This window comes from Pelophylax lessonae (genome assembly GCF_965119305.1).
Source record: "Pelophylax lessonae genome assembly, chromosome: 10".
NCBI lineage: Eukaryota > Metazoa > Chordata > Amphibia > Anura > Ranidae > Pelophylax > Pelophylax lessonae.
Genome location: NC_138777.1, coordinates 17,909,905 through 17,931,347, shown reverse-complemented (window position 1 = coordinate 17,931,347; position 21,443 = coordinate 17,909,905). Strand labels below are relative to the sequence as shown.

The 21,443-nt window shown below is 44.9% G+C and overlaps 1 protein-coding gene across 1 annotated transcript in view; it reads right to left on the bottom strand.

The window, feature by feature from the left end:
* The window catches only part of LOC309565500 (uncharacterized protein), a gene marked incomplete at both ends in the record, with an annotated part of 88,573 nt that overhangs the window by 37,411 nt on the left and 29,719 nt on the right, over positions 1-21,443 (bottom strand). Inside the window, 2 exons of the mRNA XM_082270470.1 lie at positions 9,740-10,072; positions 14,397-14,750. Coding sequence (XP_082126596.1) covers positions 9,740-10,072; positions 14,397-14,750 — 687 coding nt within the window. The remainder of the gene's footprint in view (positions 1-9,739; positions 10,073-14,396; positions 14,751-21,443) is intronic.

Here is a 21,443-nt window from a genome sequence, read left to right as displayed (position 1 = left end):
CAGTGACCAGCATGTCCCCCATCAATGCAGTGACCTGACCAGCATGTCCCCCATAAATGCACAGTGTCCAGCATGTCCCCCATAAATGCACAGTGACCAGCATGTCCCCCATCAATGCACAGTGACCAGCATGTCCCCCATCAATGCACAGTGACCAGCATGTCCCCCATCAATGCACAGTGACCAGCATGTCCCCCATCAATGCACAGTGTCCAGAATGCCCCCATTCAATGCACAGTGACCAGCATGTCCCCCACCAATGCACAGTGACCAGCATGTCCCCCAACAATGCATAGTGACCAGCATGTCCCCCATTAATGCACAGTGACCAGCATGTCCCCCATCAATGCACAGTGACCAGCAAGTCCCCCATCAATGCACAGTGACCAGCAAGTCCCCCATCAATGCACAGTGACCAGCATGTCCCCCATCAATGCAGTGACCTGACCAGCATGTCCCCCATAAATGCACAGTGTCCAGCATGTCCCCCATAAATGCACAGTGACCAGCATGTCCCCCATCAATGCACAGTGTCCAGCATGTCCCCCATAAATGCACAGTGACCAGCATGTCCCCCATCAATGCACAGTGTCCAGCATGTCCCCCATCAATGCACAGTGTCCAGCATGTCCCCCACCAATGCACAGTGACCAGCATGTCCCCCAACAATGCACAGTGACCAGCATGTCCCCCATCAATGCATAGTGACCAGCATGTCCCCCATCAATGCATAGTGACCAGTATGTCCCCCATCAATGCACAGTGACCAGCATGTCCCCCATCAATGCACAGTGTCCAGCATGTCCCCCATCAATGCACAGTGTCCAGCATGTCCCCCATAAATGCACAGTGACCAGCATGTCCCCCATCAATGCACAGTGTCCAGCATGTCCCCCATCAATGCACAGTGTCCAGCATGTCCCCCATCAATGCACAGTGTCCAGCATGTCCCCCATAAATGCACAGTGACCAGCATGTCCCCCATCAATGCACAGTGTCCAGCATGTCCCTCATCAATGCACAGTGACCAGCATGTCCCCCATCAATGCACAGTGACCAGCATGTCCCCCATCAATGCACAGTGACCACCATGTCCCCCATCAATGCACAGTGTCCAGCATGCCCCCCATCAATGCACAGTGACCAGCATGCCCCCCATCAATGCACAGTGACCAGCATGTCCCCCATCAATGCACAGTGTCCAGAATGCCCCCATTCAATGCACAGTGTCCAGAATTCCCCCATTCAATGCACAGTGTCCAGCATGTCCCCCATTAATGCACAGTGTCCAGAATGCCCCCATTCAATGCACAGTGACCAGCATGTCCCCCATCAATGCACAGTGACCAGCATGTCCCCCATCAATGCACAGTGACCAGCATGTCCCCCACCAATGCACAGTGTCCAGAATGCCCCCATCAATGCACAGTGACCAGCATGTCCCCCATCAATGCACAGTGACCTGACCAGCATGTCCCGACTCCCTGGTGACCATGCTGCTCGGGAGTCGACTTCTTCCTCCTCCATGGCGTCGCGACTCGGTTGGACCAGTGTCCTCCGACCGGACACTGGACTATTCTTCCTCCATGCGCGCCGCCCACTGCCTCTTCTCTGATGGCGGGTGGGAAGGTGACGTCGGGACGGGGGGGGGGGATAGGTAGTAGTGAATGATCAGGTCTGAAGGGGATCCCATATTGGGATGGGGGGGATCACAGTGTTGTGTTGAATTTGGGGGGAGATCATATATTGGTGGGGGGGGGGGGCAGTGCTGAATCATCAGCCCCGAGTGTCAGTGGTGAATTGTGTGTTGGGGAATGAGAGCAGTATTGAATTTGGGGGAGATCACATTTTGTGGGGTGTAAGGGGGGGGGGGGTGACACAGCAGTGGTGAATTTGGTGGGGGATCACATATTAGGGTGGGGGGGGTGTCAGTGGTGAATTGTGTGGTTTTGGGGGGGCTACACCACCATTGTATCATAACCCCCCCGCACACAATTCACCGCTGATCTCCTCACCAAATTCACCACTGCTTTGTCATTCCCTCCGAATGACAAAGCAGTGGTGAATTTGGTGAGGAGATCAGCGGTGAATTGTGTGCGGGGGGGTTATGATACAATGGTGGTGATTGGTGAATTTGGTGGGGAGATCACATGTTGGGGTGGGGGGGGGGGGGGGTGTCAGTGGTGAAATGTGTGGGGTATGACACAGCAGTTGTGAATTTGGTGAGATTACATATTGGGGGGGGTGTCAGTGGTGGTAAGGGGGGGGGGGATGACACAGCGGTGGTGAATTTTGTGGGGAAATCACATATTGGTAGGGGGTTTGTGCCACAGACCCCCTACCAATATGTGATTTCACCACTGCTGTGTCATCCCCCCCCCCCTTACCACCACTGACACCCCCCCCCAATATGTGATCTCCCCACCAAAGTCAGCACTGCTGTGTCACGCCCCCACCCCCGACACCACACAATTCACCACAGAGTCTAAAAAAAGTCACAGAGTCTAAAAAAAAAAGCAATTCCAGAGAGAGAGAGGTTGGAATTGCTTTGACAAAATCTGTTTCCCACCATATTAAGGGCTGCTTCCAAAGCCTATGTAGCACACTGACACCCCCCTCCCCCCTCCCCTTGCTACTGTGCTTCAGAATCGGAACTTACACAGATAAGCACAGTAGCAGAGCAGCACTCTTATCTCCATTCTCCTGCACGAACTTCACAGATAAGCACAGTAGCAGCCAGCAGAGCAGACTAGGAATCTCCACGTACCTGTCACAACCTGTGGGTGGCTGCCGGCTGGGCTGGCTGAGAGATGACTTCCGCTCTCTTCTCTCTCTGCACTCTGGCTGCCCCCCGCGGCGGGAACGTGTGGCCCCGCCCCTCAGCTGAGCAAGAGTGTGTAGGCACCTCCAGGGACAGACTGCTGTGGGGCCCCCCCCTTAACCACGGGGCCTCGGGCAGTGCCGCCCGACTGCCCGAATGATCAGTCTTCCCCTTGCCCGCCTGCATATAGTGTCACGCTGCCTCCGCTCCGCTGACAGGGGGCGGCTGGGGGCCCCTGGACACTCGGGGCCCTGGGCAGTTGCCCAGTTTGCCCCCCCCTAACGCCGGCCCTGACTGTAGATTCCGCACCTCAGGTGAGCCTGCATCATCTGCCAGGGTGAACTGCCTGTGTTCCTATTCTGCTGGTTCCGGTGTGAGCTTCCATTGCTAAAGAAACTGGTCTTCGAGCCTGAACCTTGTTCATGACATATTGACTGTGCACTGGGCGGGCGAACATCCTGCTAAGTGCCGAGAAAGTTCAGGTGTTAGGCGAGTACCTGATGGTGGGCAGGTAGAATTCCCATTGAATGTCAGCCAGCCGAGCACTGGCATTGTAGGATCGCCGGAAATGGCCACAGACTTTTCTGGCCTGCCTCAGAAGATCTTGTAAGCCTGGGTACCTATTCAAGAAATGTTGCACCACCAAATTTAGGACATGTGCCAAGCATGGAACATGTGTCAAGTGTCCCTGTCGGAGGGCGGAGAGAAGGTTGGTGCCATTGTCACATACAACCATTCCTGGCTCAAGATGCCGTGGCGTCAACCACCTCTGTGCCTCCCCCTGTACAGCTGACAGAATCTCTGTCCTGGTGTGGCTTCTGTCCCACTGAACTGAAATATTGTAATATATTTTAGCTAACCAATCATTAGATGTGGCAGCTGCATTAGTTTTCCTTTTTTAGGCTTTTCCCTCTGTTTTCACCTGGTGATCTGGTCAGTAACACACCTCCTGTATTAAAGTGCCCACACTCTGAATGTAGGAGCACCGGAGGCACCTTTGGACAGCAGCATTGTCAATATGGGGGGAGGGGAGTGTTAGATGGACTAGCAAATTTTAATGCACTAACACTTTATAAGCAGTTGCAGAAAAATGATTTTTTTTTTCTTTTAGGATAAAGGTCTTACATAAATAAATAAAAGCGGATCATTATAATCACCCCTGTCAGTGGTTAATGTTTTTTTCTGAACACTCTAATTGCTACATCTGCAGGGCAGCATGTTCTTTTGAAAAACAAAAAACATACTGGCTGGATCAACAGGTGAAAATAGAAGAAAGCCTAAAAAAGAAAGTCAAGAAAACGAATGCAGCCATCACATCTACTGTAAGAACTGGTAAACTGAAATATAATAAATGTTTGCTTTTGGGTTTAGTACCACTTTAGACTCTATTTACCCATGCTCTTTTAAGCCATCTCAATATTCAGCGTGTTTTAGCCACGCCCATTTTTGTTGCGGTGTGCTCCGCTTGTCTTTTACATCCCAGTGTCCCTCATTCTCAAGTTTTAAAGTTGGGAGGTATGCTAATTCTGTGATCAGTAAATTATATGTACGCTGTATATAGTGATACTGTGACCTGGAGTGAAAGGGTTAACTGGGGGGTGATCAGGGGGTGAAATATGAGCCTATGTGTACTGGTGTCAGTGTAGTGCTTGTGTACTCACAGTAGATGCTCCAGGAGAGGAGATTGCATAATATCCTGTGCCTGTGTTTACATTACACAGGAACAGGACATTCTGTGATTCGCCAGAACCAGTCAGCAGGTACAGGCCAAAAAATCATTGGCCTGGACCTGACCAGTGATCGGTTCTGGAATGATTCAGATCACCGCCGGCGGCGCCGGGTCAGAAGGTGCGCGCGCCCCCTACCCACAAGCCCAAGCGACTTACAGGTAAGTCAATTTGCGTAGCCAAGCCACCCTGCAGCAGTAAATCTGCAGCGGGTGGTCAGCAAGTGGTTAAGGAGGTGAGAAGAAGATGGGGGCAGTGAAGGAGGGGGTTGCATGCAGAGGTCAGAAAGTGAGATGTGGATGTGGGATGCAGAGAAAATAAACAGTGGAAGAAGGCTGCACTCATAGGTGTGCTCAGCCTTTTGCATTAGGGTGTTCACCCCAAAGCTCAAACCCTCTCACTTTTGAGACCGAGAAAGGGACTGAGGACAGAGATTCCCCAGTCCATTTCTCTGGAGCCTCAGCTCCCCATTCCATTTCTCTGCAGCCTCAGCTGCACTGGACAGTCAATGAATGGGACGTTCTCTGTGCTGAGTGGCTTCCTGTTTATTCACAAACTGAATCATAGTAAACACAGTTTGCTATGCTTCAGTTATGAATGAACACAGTGAGTAATTAGTACCAGTCACTCATTGTGTTTATTTAGAAAAAGAAGGGGCTGCTAAATGACGTTCACTGGCCCCTTCCACATTTTCCATCCTGAAACAATCTGCCGCAGCATTCTGAGGGAGAGGAGAAGAGAGAAGCCAGCAGCGCTACAGGGGGGACTTAGGGAGAAGGGGCCCAGGCACCTATGGCTGCACTCTGTGTGTAGCGCACCCACGAACTCTGCACTCTTTGTGTACCGCACCCCTGAACTCTGCACTATGTATGCACCGCACCCACAAACTCTGCACTCTGTGTATAAATCCCCCCCCCCCAAGACTCTGTACCTAATGCACTCCTGGTATTTCATGCCCCTTTAACCACTTCCCATCCGTTCTATAGCCGAAAGGCGGCTACAGCGCGGACTTTAATTGCCGGGAGGGCATCCATTTACGTCCTCCCGTGCTCGAGCTGCCTGCCGCTCCCTACGGAACGCGCGCGGCTCACTCTGTGATTAGCGATTCCATGAGACTCAGCTGATCACAGATCAGAGTAAGAAGCTGGTCCCAGCCCCTTACCACGTGATCAGCTGTCAGAGAATGACAGCTGATCATGTGATGTAAACAGCAGCCGGAGATCAGCTTTTTTTTTCTCCTCACGCTGTCAGAGGAACATTGGTACCGAGGAGAGGAACATCTGTGCCCCGATGCCAGCCGCCAGTGCCCACCAGTACCACTTATCAGTTCTCTTCAGTGCCACCTATCAATGCCCAACAGTGCCACCTATTATTGCCCACCAGTGCCCCATAATCAGTGTCACCTAGCAGTGCCTATCATTGCCCATCAGTGCCACCTATCAGTGGCCATCAGTGCCACCTACCAGTGCCACCTATTAGTGCCCTTCAGTGCCACCTACCAGTGCCCTTCAGTGCCACCTTATCAGTGCCCATCAGTGCAGCCCATCAGTGCCTATCAGGGCCCATCAATGCCGCCTCATCAGCGCACATCAATGAAGGAGAAAAATTACCTGTTTGCAAAATTTTATAACAAACTATAAAAACTGTTTTTTTTTTTCTAAATTTTCAGTCTTTTTTTGTTTGTTCAGAAAAAAATAAAAATCCCAGTAGTGATTAAATACCACCAAAAGAGAGCTCTATTTGTTTGAAAAAAAAAAAAAAAAAAAAACTTCATTTGGGTACAGCGTTGCATGACCGCGCAATTGTCATTCAAAGTACGACAGCACTGAAAGCTAAGAATTAAATAAACGCCCAGTAGGCAAGTGGTTAAGACTCTCCCACTGCTAGTGACATTTGACCACACCCACTATTTAAAGCAGTTTGGAGGGTGCATGTATTGGGGCGAAGGGGGTTTTTGGGGGGTCGTGGTTCCTGTACCTATTTTCTGAGAAAAAAAGACCTGCAATAAACAATATTGGAATCACCATATCCACCGTGATTGTTCTAGCCCAGTGTTTCTCAACATTTTTTCAGTCGAAGCATCCTTTAAAATTTAGACAATCTCAAGGCACTCTTTACAATTATAGACAAGGCACCCCATTCTAATATGTAAAAAACAATTCTAATAGCTTTACCTAATGCAGCAACATCTACACATGTAGGACACCCAACCTTAGGGGTGATTTATTCTTCCATACACTTTGGCACACTGGTACTGACTAGTACCCCAATGTTTCTCTTCTCCCTTAATTTCTCTCCATCAGTCAGCTAATGTCACCCGAGTGCTGAGAAGAGGGGCACAGGAGGGTCAAAAAAGGATGCTGTGGAGGCAACAGACCTCCTCCTTATTAACTGATGATGATGTCATTGGTTGTTAGGATGCCAGTGTCTAGAAAGTCGTAATGGTGCATAATGAAAACTTGTGGCTTTGTGTAACTTAAAGGCAGGCTTCATCCACCTGCTGGCTTGTACACAATTTTTAGGCATTTTGCCAAGGCACCCCTGAAGAAACCTCAAGGCACCCCAGGGTGCCTGGGCACCCTGGTTGAAAAAGGCTGTTCTAGCAACCCAGTCAGCCTCCTTTTTTGCACACGTTTACAATACTGTATTTTCCGGCGTATAAGACGACTGGGCGTATAAGACGACCCCCCTAATTTTCAAGTTAAAACATAGGTTTTGGGCTATACTCGCCGTATAAGACTATCCCCCTTCTGAAGCAAGGCAACACCATTGAAAAACATCAGATTTCTCATATGGCGCTTTTCCACTGCATGGAACCGTACCGGTTCGGCATGCTTTTGTGCTTTTCCACTGCTGGTACATGGTATAGGGTCGGAACGGTTCGGTACGGTACGGTATAGGTTTGCTTTTCCACTGCATGGAACCGAACGGTACGGTACGGTACGGTACGGCTCTGAAAAAACAGTACCTATTCGATTGTGGTTCCAACAGGTACCAAACTGGTACCATATCCCACAATCCTTTGCATGCAGTCACTACTAGCCACTGATTGGTCAGAGAATCCCACCCACCCCGTTGTTATCCCACCCACTTAACTTTAGTACTACTTTAGTGGAAAAGCAAACCTATACCGTATTGTACCGAACCGTTCCGACACTATACAATGCGGTACCAGCAGTGGAAAAGCAAACCGGGCCAAGCAGGGCCGAGTAGAGCCGAGCCGGTACTTGCAGTGGAAAAGTGCCAATAGATCTCCAAGGTACCCTAGTACTGTAATACATGTAATCTCTCATAATATCTCCAAGGTACCCTAAGTATTACCAGTAGATGTAATCTCTCAAGACGCTGGCTGTGTGGGAATCCTGTACCGGTATACCGTATGTACCGTAGCTTTGGCTACATACAGTATACCGCGCTGAGCCAATCACAGTGAGCGATGTATTCTATTATTGAATGCAAAGCCTGCTCGGATTGGCAAAGTCAGAGAGGTGGGCTGATGTTACTCCGCCAATCCGAGCAGGCTTTGCATTCAATAATAGACTACATCTCTCTCCCTGATTGGCTCATCGCAGTACACTGTATGTAGCCGAAGCTACGGTACATACGGTATACCGGTACAGTATACCCACACAGCCAGCGTCTTGAGAGATTACATCTACCGGTAATACTTATACTGAGGTTACCTTGGAGACAATATACGTGGCATATAAGACGATACCCCCCCATTTTTGGGGGATTTTTTTGAGGTTCAAAAGTAGTCTTATACGCCAGAAAAATTCAGTAATTTAATAGGTATATGAAAATCATGAAAACTGCTAACTCTGAATTTTCTAGCATTTATATTCTGTATGGTTGTTTACGGAAAATGGCTGAGATGTACTGATACCAGAGACATCCAGGCAACTAGTACTTTGAAAAAGAGGCCAGAAAATGGCAGCATCCATGGGAGGTGTGCTGGATCAGACCGTATTGTTAGAATCCTGGTTGGATTTATGCTATAAGCAAAGTTCCACCGGTATGTCTCTATGGAGGCTGAGGATCCTCAGGGAGGCACTGTGGGCCACTATGGGAGGCTTTGGGGGAGCTATGAGAGGTTAAGGGATATGCAGATGGCTGGAGGGTTGGGAGAGGGGAGGCTGTGGCATTGGGCCACAGTCCGGTGGTTGAGAATCACTGCCCTAGACAACAGATCACATGTTGGGGTTCCCTGAGCCACTGAAATTGTTACATACATAAAAATATGGACTCCCTGAAGACAGCACTGATTGAACCAGCTCTGTCACATGGAGAGAATCACATACAGAGATGTTGACCCAGCACTAAGCTTACCAGGGAGATCTAGTAGTAGAGTGCAAAGCAGCAAAAAAGTTATCAAAGTATGTGAAGGAATATGATGAACACTTGTGAATTAAGCAAAATTTTTCTATGTGTATTTTTCTCTACATGTACATATATATTTTTCCTCTGTCGTCCTTACTCAAAATGGCCGTTACTAGATACCTCACAGCCCGCCCACCGAGATGGAACGTGAAAAGAAAGATGGAGCCTTGGCACAGTGCCTTCAAAAGAAGATAACATTCATGAACTGGAAGGGGACCACCTTATAACGGACCTGACTAATCAGAAAGCTGCAAATAATCAGTATTATGCTAATATTATGCTTATGACGTACTAACATATGTCACCGCCTACTAACTATATAATATACTGTCCATTAGAAATAAAAGTAGTATCATTTACCTGAACAATGTGTCAGTCTATGATATCCACGTGCATGCACTCTAATTACCTATTTAATCAGATCCAGCAGCAAGAAATCTATTTTGAACCTGATTGAGGTTCCTTAACCTTTACAAGTATACAGGACATAGTAATAGTATGCTTCGTTCTTCTGTCTTGCTGCTCCCATCCTCCTTCCCTACACACTTGCTGGCATTTCCCAGCTATCAAAATGACAGCCGGGTGTTGCAGTGTAAATAAAGCACCTGTAATAGCAGCTACTGTCAACAAATGGACCGTCTGGCACAGTGTTTATAAACATTGTTAGATGAGATGGAGAGATACAAAGTAACATTGTTAATTTTGTATTTATTATGTTTCATTCATCTGCAGATCAAAGGGATGAGCTAAAATCTGTATATGGTGTCAGGTAAAGCGAACACGGTTATAGGTCTACTTCCCTTCTAATTACCTTTAATCGCCAGAGTACAATTCAACTCCTCATCATTATTGTTGAAGGATCTGTGGCTCACAATGCAGGAATATATATCTCCATCTTCTTCTTTGCTGGAGGGTTTTACAACTATGAGGCTGGTGGCACTGAAGGTCCCATCGCTGTTCTCATCCGGCACACTATTGCAGGTCTCTTTATCCAGAGCTCTTCTGTCATTGGAACCTTTGCTGAACTTAAACCATCTTATTGTAATAGATTTGGGGTAAAACCTGTTGACTTCACACACAACAGATCTCTCATGGCCGAGTTCAATGGTAAGTTCATCGAATGTTAGAGTAATATTTGGTCTAGCTGCAAAAACAAAACATTATACATTATTGTAAAATAATTAAGATGCGCTGTTTTTGACTGATATTATCCTAAAAGTGATTAGGCAACATAAGCAATAAACAATGTGCAATAAGCAAAACCAAACAATAGTGAATGTTCAAATGGCAAAGTGTCACAAGATGAGTAAAACTCTTGTTGCCTGGAACGGTGTAACAAGTGAATTGCATCAAAAATTATTTTTTTGTGAATTAGTAGCCACCATCTGTTCACAAAAAATTAACAATAATAAATGGTGCAAAAAAGTTCATAAATAGTCCAGTCAGGGGAGGACTGGGTCAGGGGGGCAACTGCCCCCTGGCCGCTCTGAGGCCCCGTAAAAAGGCTGCACCGCTTCTGCCACAGACATGATTAAAGGATTCCTGGTGAAGAAAAGTAAAAAGTTTCCACTGCTGACCTACTGAGTGCGGGATAAAGACAAGGATAGAGCGCTTGCCTCCCCCCTATCATGGATGGTGTAAACTGTGTCTGAACAGAGGCCAGTTCCATGCCCCACTGGAGACTTTCTTCCCCTGGCCAGCCCAGATCGAGCTGTCCCAGCTCCCCCCAACCGCCCCCTGCTGGCCAGGTCAGGACCCCGGTTTGGCCGATGAGTAGAGAGTACCTGGAGCAGAGCGTCAGCCTGGAATGGGGGTCAGGAGGAGGCCGGGAAGATGAAGAGTGGAAGGGGGGCCGAGTCGCTGCACCGTGGGCTTCTGGTTTGTACTTGCCCCCTGGGCTGAAGGTTGCCAGTCAGCCCCTGAGTCCAGTGCTCCACAGTTCAATGTGTTTAGTGAAGAGATGATGCTCCAACTTTCCCACATGCAAATACAACAAACTGTAGTGCAGCTGAAATAATCCACAATGGAAAGTGCGTCACTGCTGTGCTCTATATGTGAAGATTGGCCGCTTACCAAATCAAATGATTCCACCAAGAGATCATGTGTGTGAGTGGAAGCGCCTCTCAAGACAAGTGGTCTGGGGAATGTATCCAGGCTTATGGTGCTCCTTAACCACTTCAGCTCCAGAAGGTTTTACCCCCCCCCTACCTGACCAGGCCATTTTTTTGTGATATGGCGCTGCATTGCTTATAACTTTCAATTGTGCGGTCGTGCGACGCTGTATCCAAATAAAATTGATGTCCTTTTTTCCCCACAAATAGAGCTTTCTTTTGATCGCCTTTTTTTTTATTTTTTTGCACTATAAACAAAAAAAGACATACAAATTTGAAAAAAAAAAAAAAAAAAACAATACTTTTTACTTTCTGCTATAAAACACATCCAATAAACAAATGGAAAAAATCTAATTTCTTCCTCAGTTTAGGCCAATATGTATTATAGTAAATATTTTTGGTAAAAAAAATCCCAAAAAGCCTACATTAATTGATTTGTGCAAAAGTTATAGTGTCTACAAACTATGGGATAGATTTATGGACTTTTTTCTACTAGTAATGGCAGCGATCAGCGAATTTTAGTGACTCTTTTTGGGGACCAGTGACACCAATACAGTGAGCAGTGCTAAAAAAAAAAAAAAAAGTACTTTCACTGTATAAATAACACTGGCAGAGAAAGGGTTAACATCGGGGTGATCAAAGGGTTAACTGTGTTCTCTGGGAGTGCTTTCTTAAGCCCGTACACACGAGTCGAAATTCGGCCGGGTATTTTCGTCCGACGACCGATCTGCCGATTTTCGGCTTGTTAGTATGATGCTTCCGACAACTGACTCCAACTTTTTCGGCCGAAAAAATCCTGGTGTGCAGGCTATATAATTTTTGTCGTTCATCAAAACACGTCCGATTTTTGTCTCATTAGTACAGATTTTGATGGGGAAAAATCTTATGAGCAAGACTGGGCATGCTCAGTGAAGAAAGAACAAATAGAAAACAATCCAACACATGACATCACTTCTGAAGTAGAATTCTGTCGTGCGGGAAAATTTGTGTGCAGTCGTTGCGTGTGTACGAGGCTTTACTGTGTGGGGGATGGACTGATTGGAGGAAAAGAGACATCTGTGTTCCTGATTAGCAGGAACACAAGATCTCTCTCTCCCTCTGTGACAGAACGGTGGTCTGCCTTGTTTACGACGCTGGTTCAACTCTTCAAATATCAATCTACAATATTTATGTGAGTGTGTCTTAATTTCTTTCAATTAATACATGAAGATAAATAAATAAATAAAATTGGTGCAATCAATCAATTAATAACGATTTGTGATCCTCCAACACTGGTTAGGGTTAAATCAAATAACCATAAAATAACTATAAAAATAAATGTGCAATAAATAAATATTCAAATATATTTGAGTGATATAATATTGCAAATTATTAAGTGCTCAGTATTGAATAGTAAAATGAAGTGAAATACACAAAAGTGAATCAAAGATCTAGACATCTGTAAAGTCCATGACTTCTCAGACTTCCTGATAACGCAATAGCGAAATGCATTGTGGTCTGAACATCGCCCGGATTTCCTGTTAACCAGTGACGTCACTTCCCCTGCGCCAGTGGGACGCATGCCGGTGTTCCGTGAGAATTACCTACCCGTGAGAAAAACCTACCCCTCGTCACTTCCGGTACTCGGCACTGTATGTAATGCAGCGGGTACATTAAAACAGCTGTGCTGAAATAGGAGTGATCTCCGCTCCTGTCCCTGTCACTTCCCTGCTCTCGGATAGTAAATATAAAAGCGGCGGCGGCTGTATGAAAACATAAATCACTGAGCCGAAAGCCGCTTTTATATTTACTTGCCGACAGCAGGGAAGTGACCGGGACAGGTGCGGGGATGACTCGTATGTCAGCACAGCTGTTTTAGGTAAGTGCCGCGTCGGTAGGTTTTTTTCACGGTACATCGTGATCGTTTTATACTAGTGCGCATGCGCACTAGTAAGCTCCTCTGTTCTGCCTTTAGGTATCCGGCGCTCTGGGCATGCGCACTGCTGCGCTGCTCAGATGCTTCTGGCCGGAAGTGACGAGGGGTAGGTAATTCTCACAGGGTAGGTAATTCTCACGGAACACCGGCCGCAACTACAGGACGAGTTAGGAGGAGGTGTGCGTTATCACCCTACATACAAGGGAGGCAGTATCTAATTGAGGCGATCTTACCTGTGCCAGGGGGGCACCTAATAATGTAAGCACATACTTTTTAATTTATTTATTTTAAATAAAAATGGGATTACGCTGTTTTTGTGCTTGCTGTTTCCTTCCTTTACACTGCTGGAGAGGAGTCTAGCCCCGTACATACGTACCGATTGTCGGCCGTAAATATTCGGCCGCCGAACGATCGGCCGATTGTCGGCTTGTTAGTATGATGCTTCCGACAACCGACTGCGACTTTTCGGCCGAACAGAATCTGGTGTGCAGGCATTAAAATTTTTGTTGGCCAACACCAGAACGGCCGAATTGTTCGCCAGTCAGTACAGAATTCGGCCGACAAACAGCAGATGAGCAAGACTGGGCATGCTCAGAAAAGAAAAAACACACGGAAAGTAAACCATCACATGACATCACTTCTGCAGTCGGCTGTTGTTGGCCGACAAAATTTGTGTGCAGTCTTTAGCACTTTTCAACCGACAGGACAGCACCGGACAAAAGACAGCCGATTGTTCGGCCAACATTCGGTACGTGTGTACGGGGCTTCTATTACCTACCCTCTGGAAGCCAGTAACTATGGGAGCCAATCATTACCAAGGGGAAGAGTGAAGGGAGACCACCCATGTATGCCGTATCTGGAGTACCTGTGAAGTGATATAGGTCCTAGGGACCTGCTGGGTTCTGGTGAGCATATTGTATATAATAGCTCACAAGGTGGATCTTTTCTCAATCTTCTCTTCAAGACACGGTGTTGGACACATTATATTGACTTTACAGATGTCTATTTAGATCTTTGATTCACCTTTGTGTATTTCACTTCATTTTACCATTCAATACTGAGCACTTAATAATTTGCGATATTATATCAGTCACATATTTTGGAATATATTTTTATTGCACATTTATTTTTATGGTTATTTTATGGTTATTTGATTTAACCCCAACCAGTTTTTGAGGATCGCAAATAATTTTTTTATTGATTGATTGATTGCACCAATTTTATTTATTTATTTATTATTTATCTTCATGTATTCATTGAATGAAATTAAGACACACTCACGTATTAATTGTAGATTGATATTTTAATCAGCGCCCACTTTCATATTTTGATTTGTTCATATTTGTGTATCTCACACATTTAAAGGGACAGCAGGTCACCAACATTTTGTATATATTAATGACCAGGCGACTTCACACAGTTTTATAATTGATGTCACTTACCTGACACTCGTACATTGATTTTGGAAGTCAGTTTATTGGGTGTCACATAAACTGAACAGGTATATTCCCCTTCATCACTTTCCAGGACGTCCCGCATACTGAGACTGGCGTTGCCACTTATGAATTCACTCTCCTCTATATTGGACTTATTTCTATGTACTGTGTGGACGTAATCTGTCAGTAGGTACACTGTATGCACAGTGCCATTCATTGATGTCATATCCCAGCGTACTGAAGCAGTTAGGAGATCGAGGTTCAGCATTGGTTGATCACTATCAGTTAGAACACAGGGGAGGGTCACATCTTGTCCCAGTGATGCTTCTACATGTTGCGGATGGTTGATGATCTGTAGTACTTAAAGAAAGAAAAAAAACAAATGTTATTTTGAAATAATATCTGCAGACAAACTTTCTTTGATGTTGAGAGAATTCATAAAGTACACCTTTTAAAAGGTTTCTGGGTGACAGGTGACAGGTTTCTTAGGCCAGGAGATATAATGTGGGTAAAAGAGTAGAACACAACCACCCTAGGGCAAAAATGGAGAGGTCCTTATACTGTCCTACTTTCAACCCCCACAGCCATTAAGGTGGCCGAGGTGACCCCCTAGATTCCCCACTCCAGTGTAAAACGAGTTGCTGACCACAAAGACCCCTGGATAAGCACAGTAGACCCTCAGGAACCTTTAAAGCTAAAAATGACCAGAGAAATCAGAGGGAAGAACTCCAGCCCTGCACCTGACACACACTTGGAAGCTGTCATGGCTGCGCACGGCGGGAGATAGTTGGACTGCAGCCCTGCTCCCAACACAAACAGTATTTCACAAAAGTGAGTACACCCCTCACATTTCTGTAAATAATTTATTATATCTTTTCATGAGACAACTCTGAAGAAATGAAACTTTGCTACAATGTAAAGTAGTGAGTGTACAGCTTGTATAACAGTGTAAATTTGCTGTCCCCTCAAAATAACTCAACACACAGCCATTAATGTCTAAACCACTGGCAACAAAAGTAAGAACACCCTTAAGTGAAAATGTCCAAATTGGGCCCAATTAGCCATTTTCCCTCCTCAGTATCAGTGTGACTCATTAGTGTTACAAGGTCTCAGGTGTGAATGGGGAGCAGGTGTGATAAATTTGGTGTTATCGCTCTCACTCTCTCATACTGGTCACTGGAAGTTCAACATGGCACCTTATGGCAAAAATCTCTGAGGATCTGAAAAAAAGAATTGTTGTTCTACTTAAAGATGGCTTAGGCTATAAGAAGATTGCCAAGACCCTGAAAATAAGCTGCAGCACGGTGGCCAAGAGACCATACAGCGCTTCAACAGGACAGGTTCCACTCAGAACAGGCCTCGTCTTGGGTCAACCAAAGAGGTTGAGTGCACGTGCTCAGCATTCTATCCAGAGGTTGTCTTTGGGAAATAGACGTATGAGTGCTGCCAGCATTGCTGCAGAGGTTGATAGGGTGGGGTGTCAGCCTGTCAGTGCTCAGACCATACGCCGCACACTACATCAAATGGGTCTGAATGGCTGTCGTCCCAGAAGGAAACCTCTTCTAAAGGTAATGCACAAGAAAGCCCGCAAATAGTTTGCTGAAGACAAGAAGACTAAGGACATGGATTACTGGAACCATCTCCTGTGATCTGATGAGACCAAGATAAACGTATTTGGTTCAGATGGTGTCAAGCGTGTGTGGCAGTAACCAGGTGAGGAGTACAAAGGCAAGTGTGTCTTGCCTATAGTCAAGCATGGTGGTGGGAGTGTCATGGTCTGGGGCTGCATGGGTGCTGCCGGCACTAGGGAGCTACAGTTCATTGAGGGAACCATGAATGCCAACATGTACTGTGATATACTGAAGCAGAGCATGATCCCCTCCCTTCGGAGACTGGGCCGCAGGGCAGTATTCAAACATAATAACAACCCCAAACACACCTCCAACGTGACCATTGCCTTGCTAAAGAAGCTGAGGGTAAACGTGATGGAACAGTCAAGCATGTCTCCAGACCTAAACCCTATTGAGCATCTGTGGGGCATCCTCAAACTGAAGGTGGAGGAGCGCAAGGTCTCTAACATCCACCAGCTCTATGATGACATCATGGAGGAGTGGAAGAGGACTCCAGTGGCAACCTTTGAAGCTCTGGTGAACTCCATGCCCAAGAGGGTTAAGGCAGTGCTGGAAACAAATGGTGGCCACACAAAATATTGACACTTTGGGCCCAATTTGGACATTTTCACTTAGGGGTGTACTCACTTTTGTTGCCAGCGGTTTAGACATTAATGGCTGTGTGTTGAGTTATTTTGAGGGGACAGCAAATTTACACTGTTATACAAGCTGTACACTCACTACTTTACATTGTAGCAAAGTGTCATTTCTTCAGTGTTGTCACATGAAAAGATAAAATAAAAAATTTACAAAAATGTGTGAGGTGTACTCACTTTTGTGAGATGCTGTGAATATATATATATATATATATATATATATATATATATATATATATATATATATTGTGTATATATATATATATATATATATATATATACATATATATATATATATACTGTATATATATATATACAAACCCGATTCCAAAAAAGTTGGGACACTGTACAAATTGTGAGTAAAAAAGGAATGGACTAATTTACAAATCTTATAAACCTATATTTTATTCACATTTTGAAATGTCATGCCAAATATTGGCTCATTTTGGATTTCATGAGAGCTACACATTCCAAAAAAGTTGGGACAGGTAGCAATAAGAGGCCAGAAAAGTTAAATGTACATGTAAGGAACAGCTGGAGGACCAATTTGCAACCTATTAGGTCAATTGGCAACATGAATGGGTATAAAAAGAGCCTCTCAGAGTGGCAGTGTCTCTCAGAAGTCAAGATGGGCAGAGGATCACTAATTCCCCCAATGCTGCGGCGAAAAATAGTGGAGCAATATCAGAAAGGAGTTTCTCAGAGAAAAATTGCAAAGAGTTTGAAGTTATCATCATCTACAGTGCATAATATCCAAAGATTCAGAGAATCTTAAGTAATTTCAGGTTGTCTCCATTAACCACTTCTCCCTGGGTGGACGTCATATGACGTCTGTAAACTTTGCGGGGGTATACCGGGATGATGCCTCTAACTAGAGGCATCATCCCGGTACCGTGGTTTAGAGCCGACGGTTGGCTTTTCGTCGGTACCGTCCGATGCGGCTCGGGAGCCGCTCGATCGTTACCCGGGGGGGGGGCGGGAGGGGACGTCCCCCCTCCCGCCGCCTTCCGTGGCTTTTACCGGGGCTCCGGAAATGGCTTTGATCGGGTTTCCGATGACGTAACGCGGAGGCAGCGTCCATGACGTCACTTCCGGGTTAGTGTGCTGCAAAAAGGCGGCAAATTTGAAAAACGGCTGTATGCAAAAAACGCCGTTTTCGGCGTTTTGAATACAGGGAAGTGTAGTGGAGGGGTTTGGGGTCTTTTAGACCCTCGATCCCTCCATAAAGTGTACCTGTCACTGCATATTGCTGTCACAAGGGATGTTTACATTGCTTGTGACAGCAATAAAAGTGATCAGATTTTTTTAAAAACTGTAATAAAGTTAAAAATATAAATAAAATAAATGGGGAAAAAAATTTAGCCGCCCCCGTCACCGTTAGCTCGCGCACAAAAAAAAAACGTATATGGAAGTCGAGCCGCAAATTAAATCGCTGTTCAAACCACACATGTGAGGTATCGCCGCGATTGCTAGAGCGTGAGCAATAATTTAAAAAAGAGCTACACTCTAACTCTAAACTGGTAACCGTTAAATAAATTTAAAGCATCGCCTATTGAGATCTCTATTGACCGTAGTTTGTCGCCATCCCACGGGGGGCGCAATTTTAAACCGTAACATGTTGGGTATCTATTTACTCGACGTGACATCATCTTTCACAATATACAAAAAAAATGGGCTAACTTTACTGTTTAGAAAAGATAAATTCGAATTCTGTGTTTTAAACCTGGGATCTTGCCAACATCCCTAATGAATATGGAACAACAATAACCCCTGAGGATTGGGACTTTCAACGGCAAGAATCAGGACTTGAGTATGAAAATATATAAATTTAACTTTACTGTTTAGTATTTTTTAAATGCAGTGAAATGTGATTTTTCAAAATTTTTCCCAAAAAAATGGCCGCTGCGCAAATACCGCGTGACAAAAAATATTGCAATGCCCGACATTTTATTCTCCAGAGTCTTTGCTAAAAAAATATATATAATGTTTGGGGGTTCTAAGTAGTTTTCTAGGAAAAAATACTGATTTTAACTTGTAAACAAAAAGTGTCCGAAATAGGCCTGGTGGGTAAGTGGTTAAATATGGGAGCTTGATTACTCTTAGTCCGGATTATTTAAGATGGTTATATTTCTATTTTCTCTACGTGATACCATTATTTGTCATATTAATGTACCAATTCTCTTTGTACCACCATCTTCTGTTTCCTTTCAATAAAAGTTTGTATACAAAAAGAAAAAACAAAGATTCGGGGGAATCTGGAACAATCTCTGTGTGTAAGGGTCAAGGCCAGAAAACCATACTGGATGGCGGTGATCTTCAGGCCCTTAGACGGCACTGCATCTCATACAGGAATGCTACTGTAATGGAAATCACAACATGGGCTCAGGAATACTTCCAGAAAACATTGTCAGTGAACACAATCCACCGTGCCATTCGCCTTTGCCGGCTAAAACTCTATTGGCCAAAAAAAGAAGCCATGATCTAAACATGATCCAGAAGCCCAGACGTTCTCTCTGGGCCAAGGCTCATTTAATATGGACTGTGGCAAAGTGGAAAACTGTTCTGTGGTCAGACGAATCAAAATTTGAAGTTCTTTTTGGAAAACTGGGATGCCATGTCATCCGGACTAAAGAGGACAAGGACAACCCAAGTTGTTATCAGCGCTCAGTTCAGAAGCCTGCATCTCTCATGGTATGGGGTTTCATGAGTGCGTGTGGCATGGGCAGCTTACACATCTGGAAAGGCACCATCAATGCTGAAAGGTATATCCAAGTTCTAGAACAACATATGCTCCCGTCCAGACGTCGTCTCTTTCAGGGAAGACCTTGCATTTTCCAACATGACAATGCCAGACCACATACTGCATCAATTACATCATGGCTGCGTAGAAGAAGGATCCGGGTACTGAAATGGCCAGCCTGCAGTCCAGATCTTTCACCCATAGAAAACATTTGGCGCATCATAAAGTGGAAGATGCGACAAAGAAGACCTAAGACAGTTGAGCAACTAGAAGCCTGTATTAGACAAGAATGGGACAACATTCCTATTCCTAAACTAGGGCAACTTCTCCTCAGTCCCCAGACGTTTGCAGACTGTTATAAAAAGAAGAGGGGAGGCCACACAGTGGTAAACATGGCCTTGTCCCAACTTTTTTGAGATGTGTTGATGCCATGAAATTTAAAATCAACTTATTTTTCCCTTAAAATTATACATCTTCTCAGTTTAAACATTTAAAAAGGTCATCTATGTTGTATTCTGAATAAAATTTTGAAATTTGAAACTTCCACATCATTGCATTCTGTTTTTATTCACAATTTGTACAGTGTCCCAACTTTTTTGGAATTGGGTTTGTATATATATATATATATATATATATATATATATATATATATATATATACAGTCAGGTCCATAAATATTGGGACATCAACACAATTCTAATCTTTTTGGCTCTATACACCACCACAATGGATTTTCAATGTAACAAACAAGATGTGCTTTAACTGCAGACTTTCAGCTTTAATTTGAGGGTATTTACATCCAAATCAGGTTAACGGTGTAGGAATTAAAACAGTTTGTATATGTGCCTCCCACTTTTTAAGGGACCAAAAGTAATGGTACAGATTAACAATCATAAATCAAACTTTCAATTTTTAATACATGGTTGCAAATCCTTTGCAGTCAATTACAGCTTGAAGTCTGGAATGGGTTTCATCCCTGGTGATGCTCTGCCAGGCCTATACTGCAACTTTCTTCAGTTCCTGCTTGTTCTTGGGGCATTTTCCCTTTAGTTTTGTCTTCAGCAAGTGAAATGCATGCTCAATCGAATTCAGGTCAGGTGATTGACTTGGCCATTGCATAACATTCCACTTCTTTCCCTTAAAAAAACTCTTTGGTTGCTTTCACAGTATGCTTCTAGTCATTGTCCATCTGCACTGTGAAGCGCCGTCCAATGAGTTCTGAAGCATTTGGCTGAATATGAGCAGATAATATTGCCCGAAACACTTCAGAATTCATCTTGCTGCTTTTGTCAGCAGTCACATCATCAATAAATACAAGAGAACCAGTTCCATTGGCAGCCATACATGCCCACGCCATGACACTACCACCACCATGCTTTACTGATGAGGTGGTATGCTTTGGATCATGATGAGCAGTTCCTTTCCTTCTCCATACTCTTCTCTTCCCATCACTCTGGTACAAGCTGATCTTGGTCTCATCTGTCCATAGGATGTTGTTCCAGAACTGTGAAGGCTTTTTTGGATGTTGTTTGGCAAACTCTAATCTGGCCTTCCTGTTTTTGAGGCTCACCAATGGTTTACATCTTGTGGTGAACCCTCTGTATTCACTTTGGTGAAGTCTTCTCTTGATTGTTGACTTTGACACACATACACCTACCTCCTGGAGAGTGTTCTTGATCTGGCCAACTGTTGTGAAGGGTGTTTTCTTCACCAGGGAAAGAATTCTTCGGTCATCTACCACAGTTGTTTTCTGTGGTCTTCCGGGTATTTTGGTGTTGCTGAGCTCACCGGTGCGTTCTTTATTTTTAAGGATGTTCCAAACAGTTGATTTGGCTACACCTAATGTTTTTGCTATCTCTCTGATGGGTTTGTTTTGTTTATTCAGCCTAATGATGGCTTGCTTCACTGATAGTGACAGCTCTTTGGATCTCACATTGAGAGTTGACAGCAACAGATTCCAAATGCAAATAGCACACTTGAAATGAACTCTGGACCTTTTATCTGCTCCTTGTAAATGGTATAATGAGGGAATAACACACACCTGGCC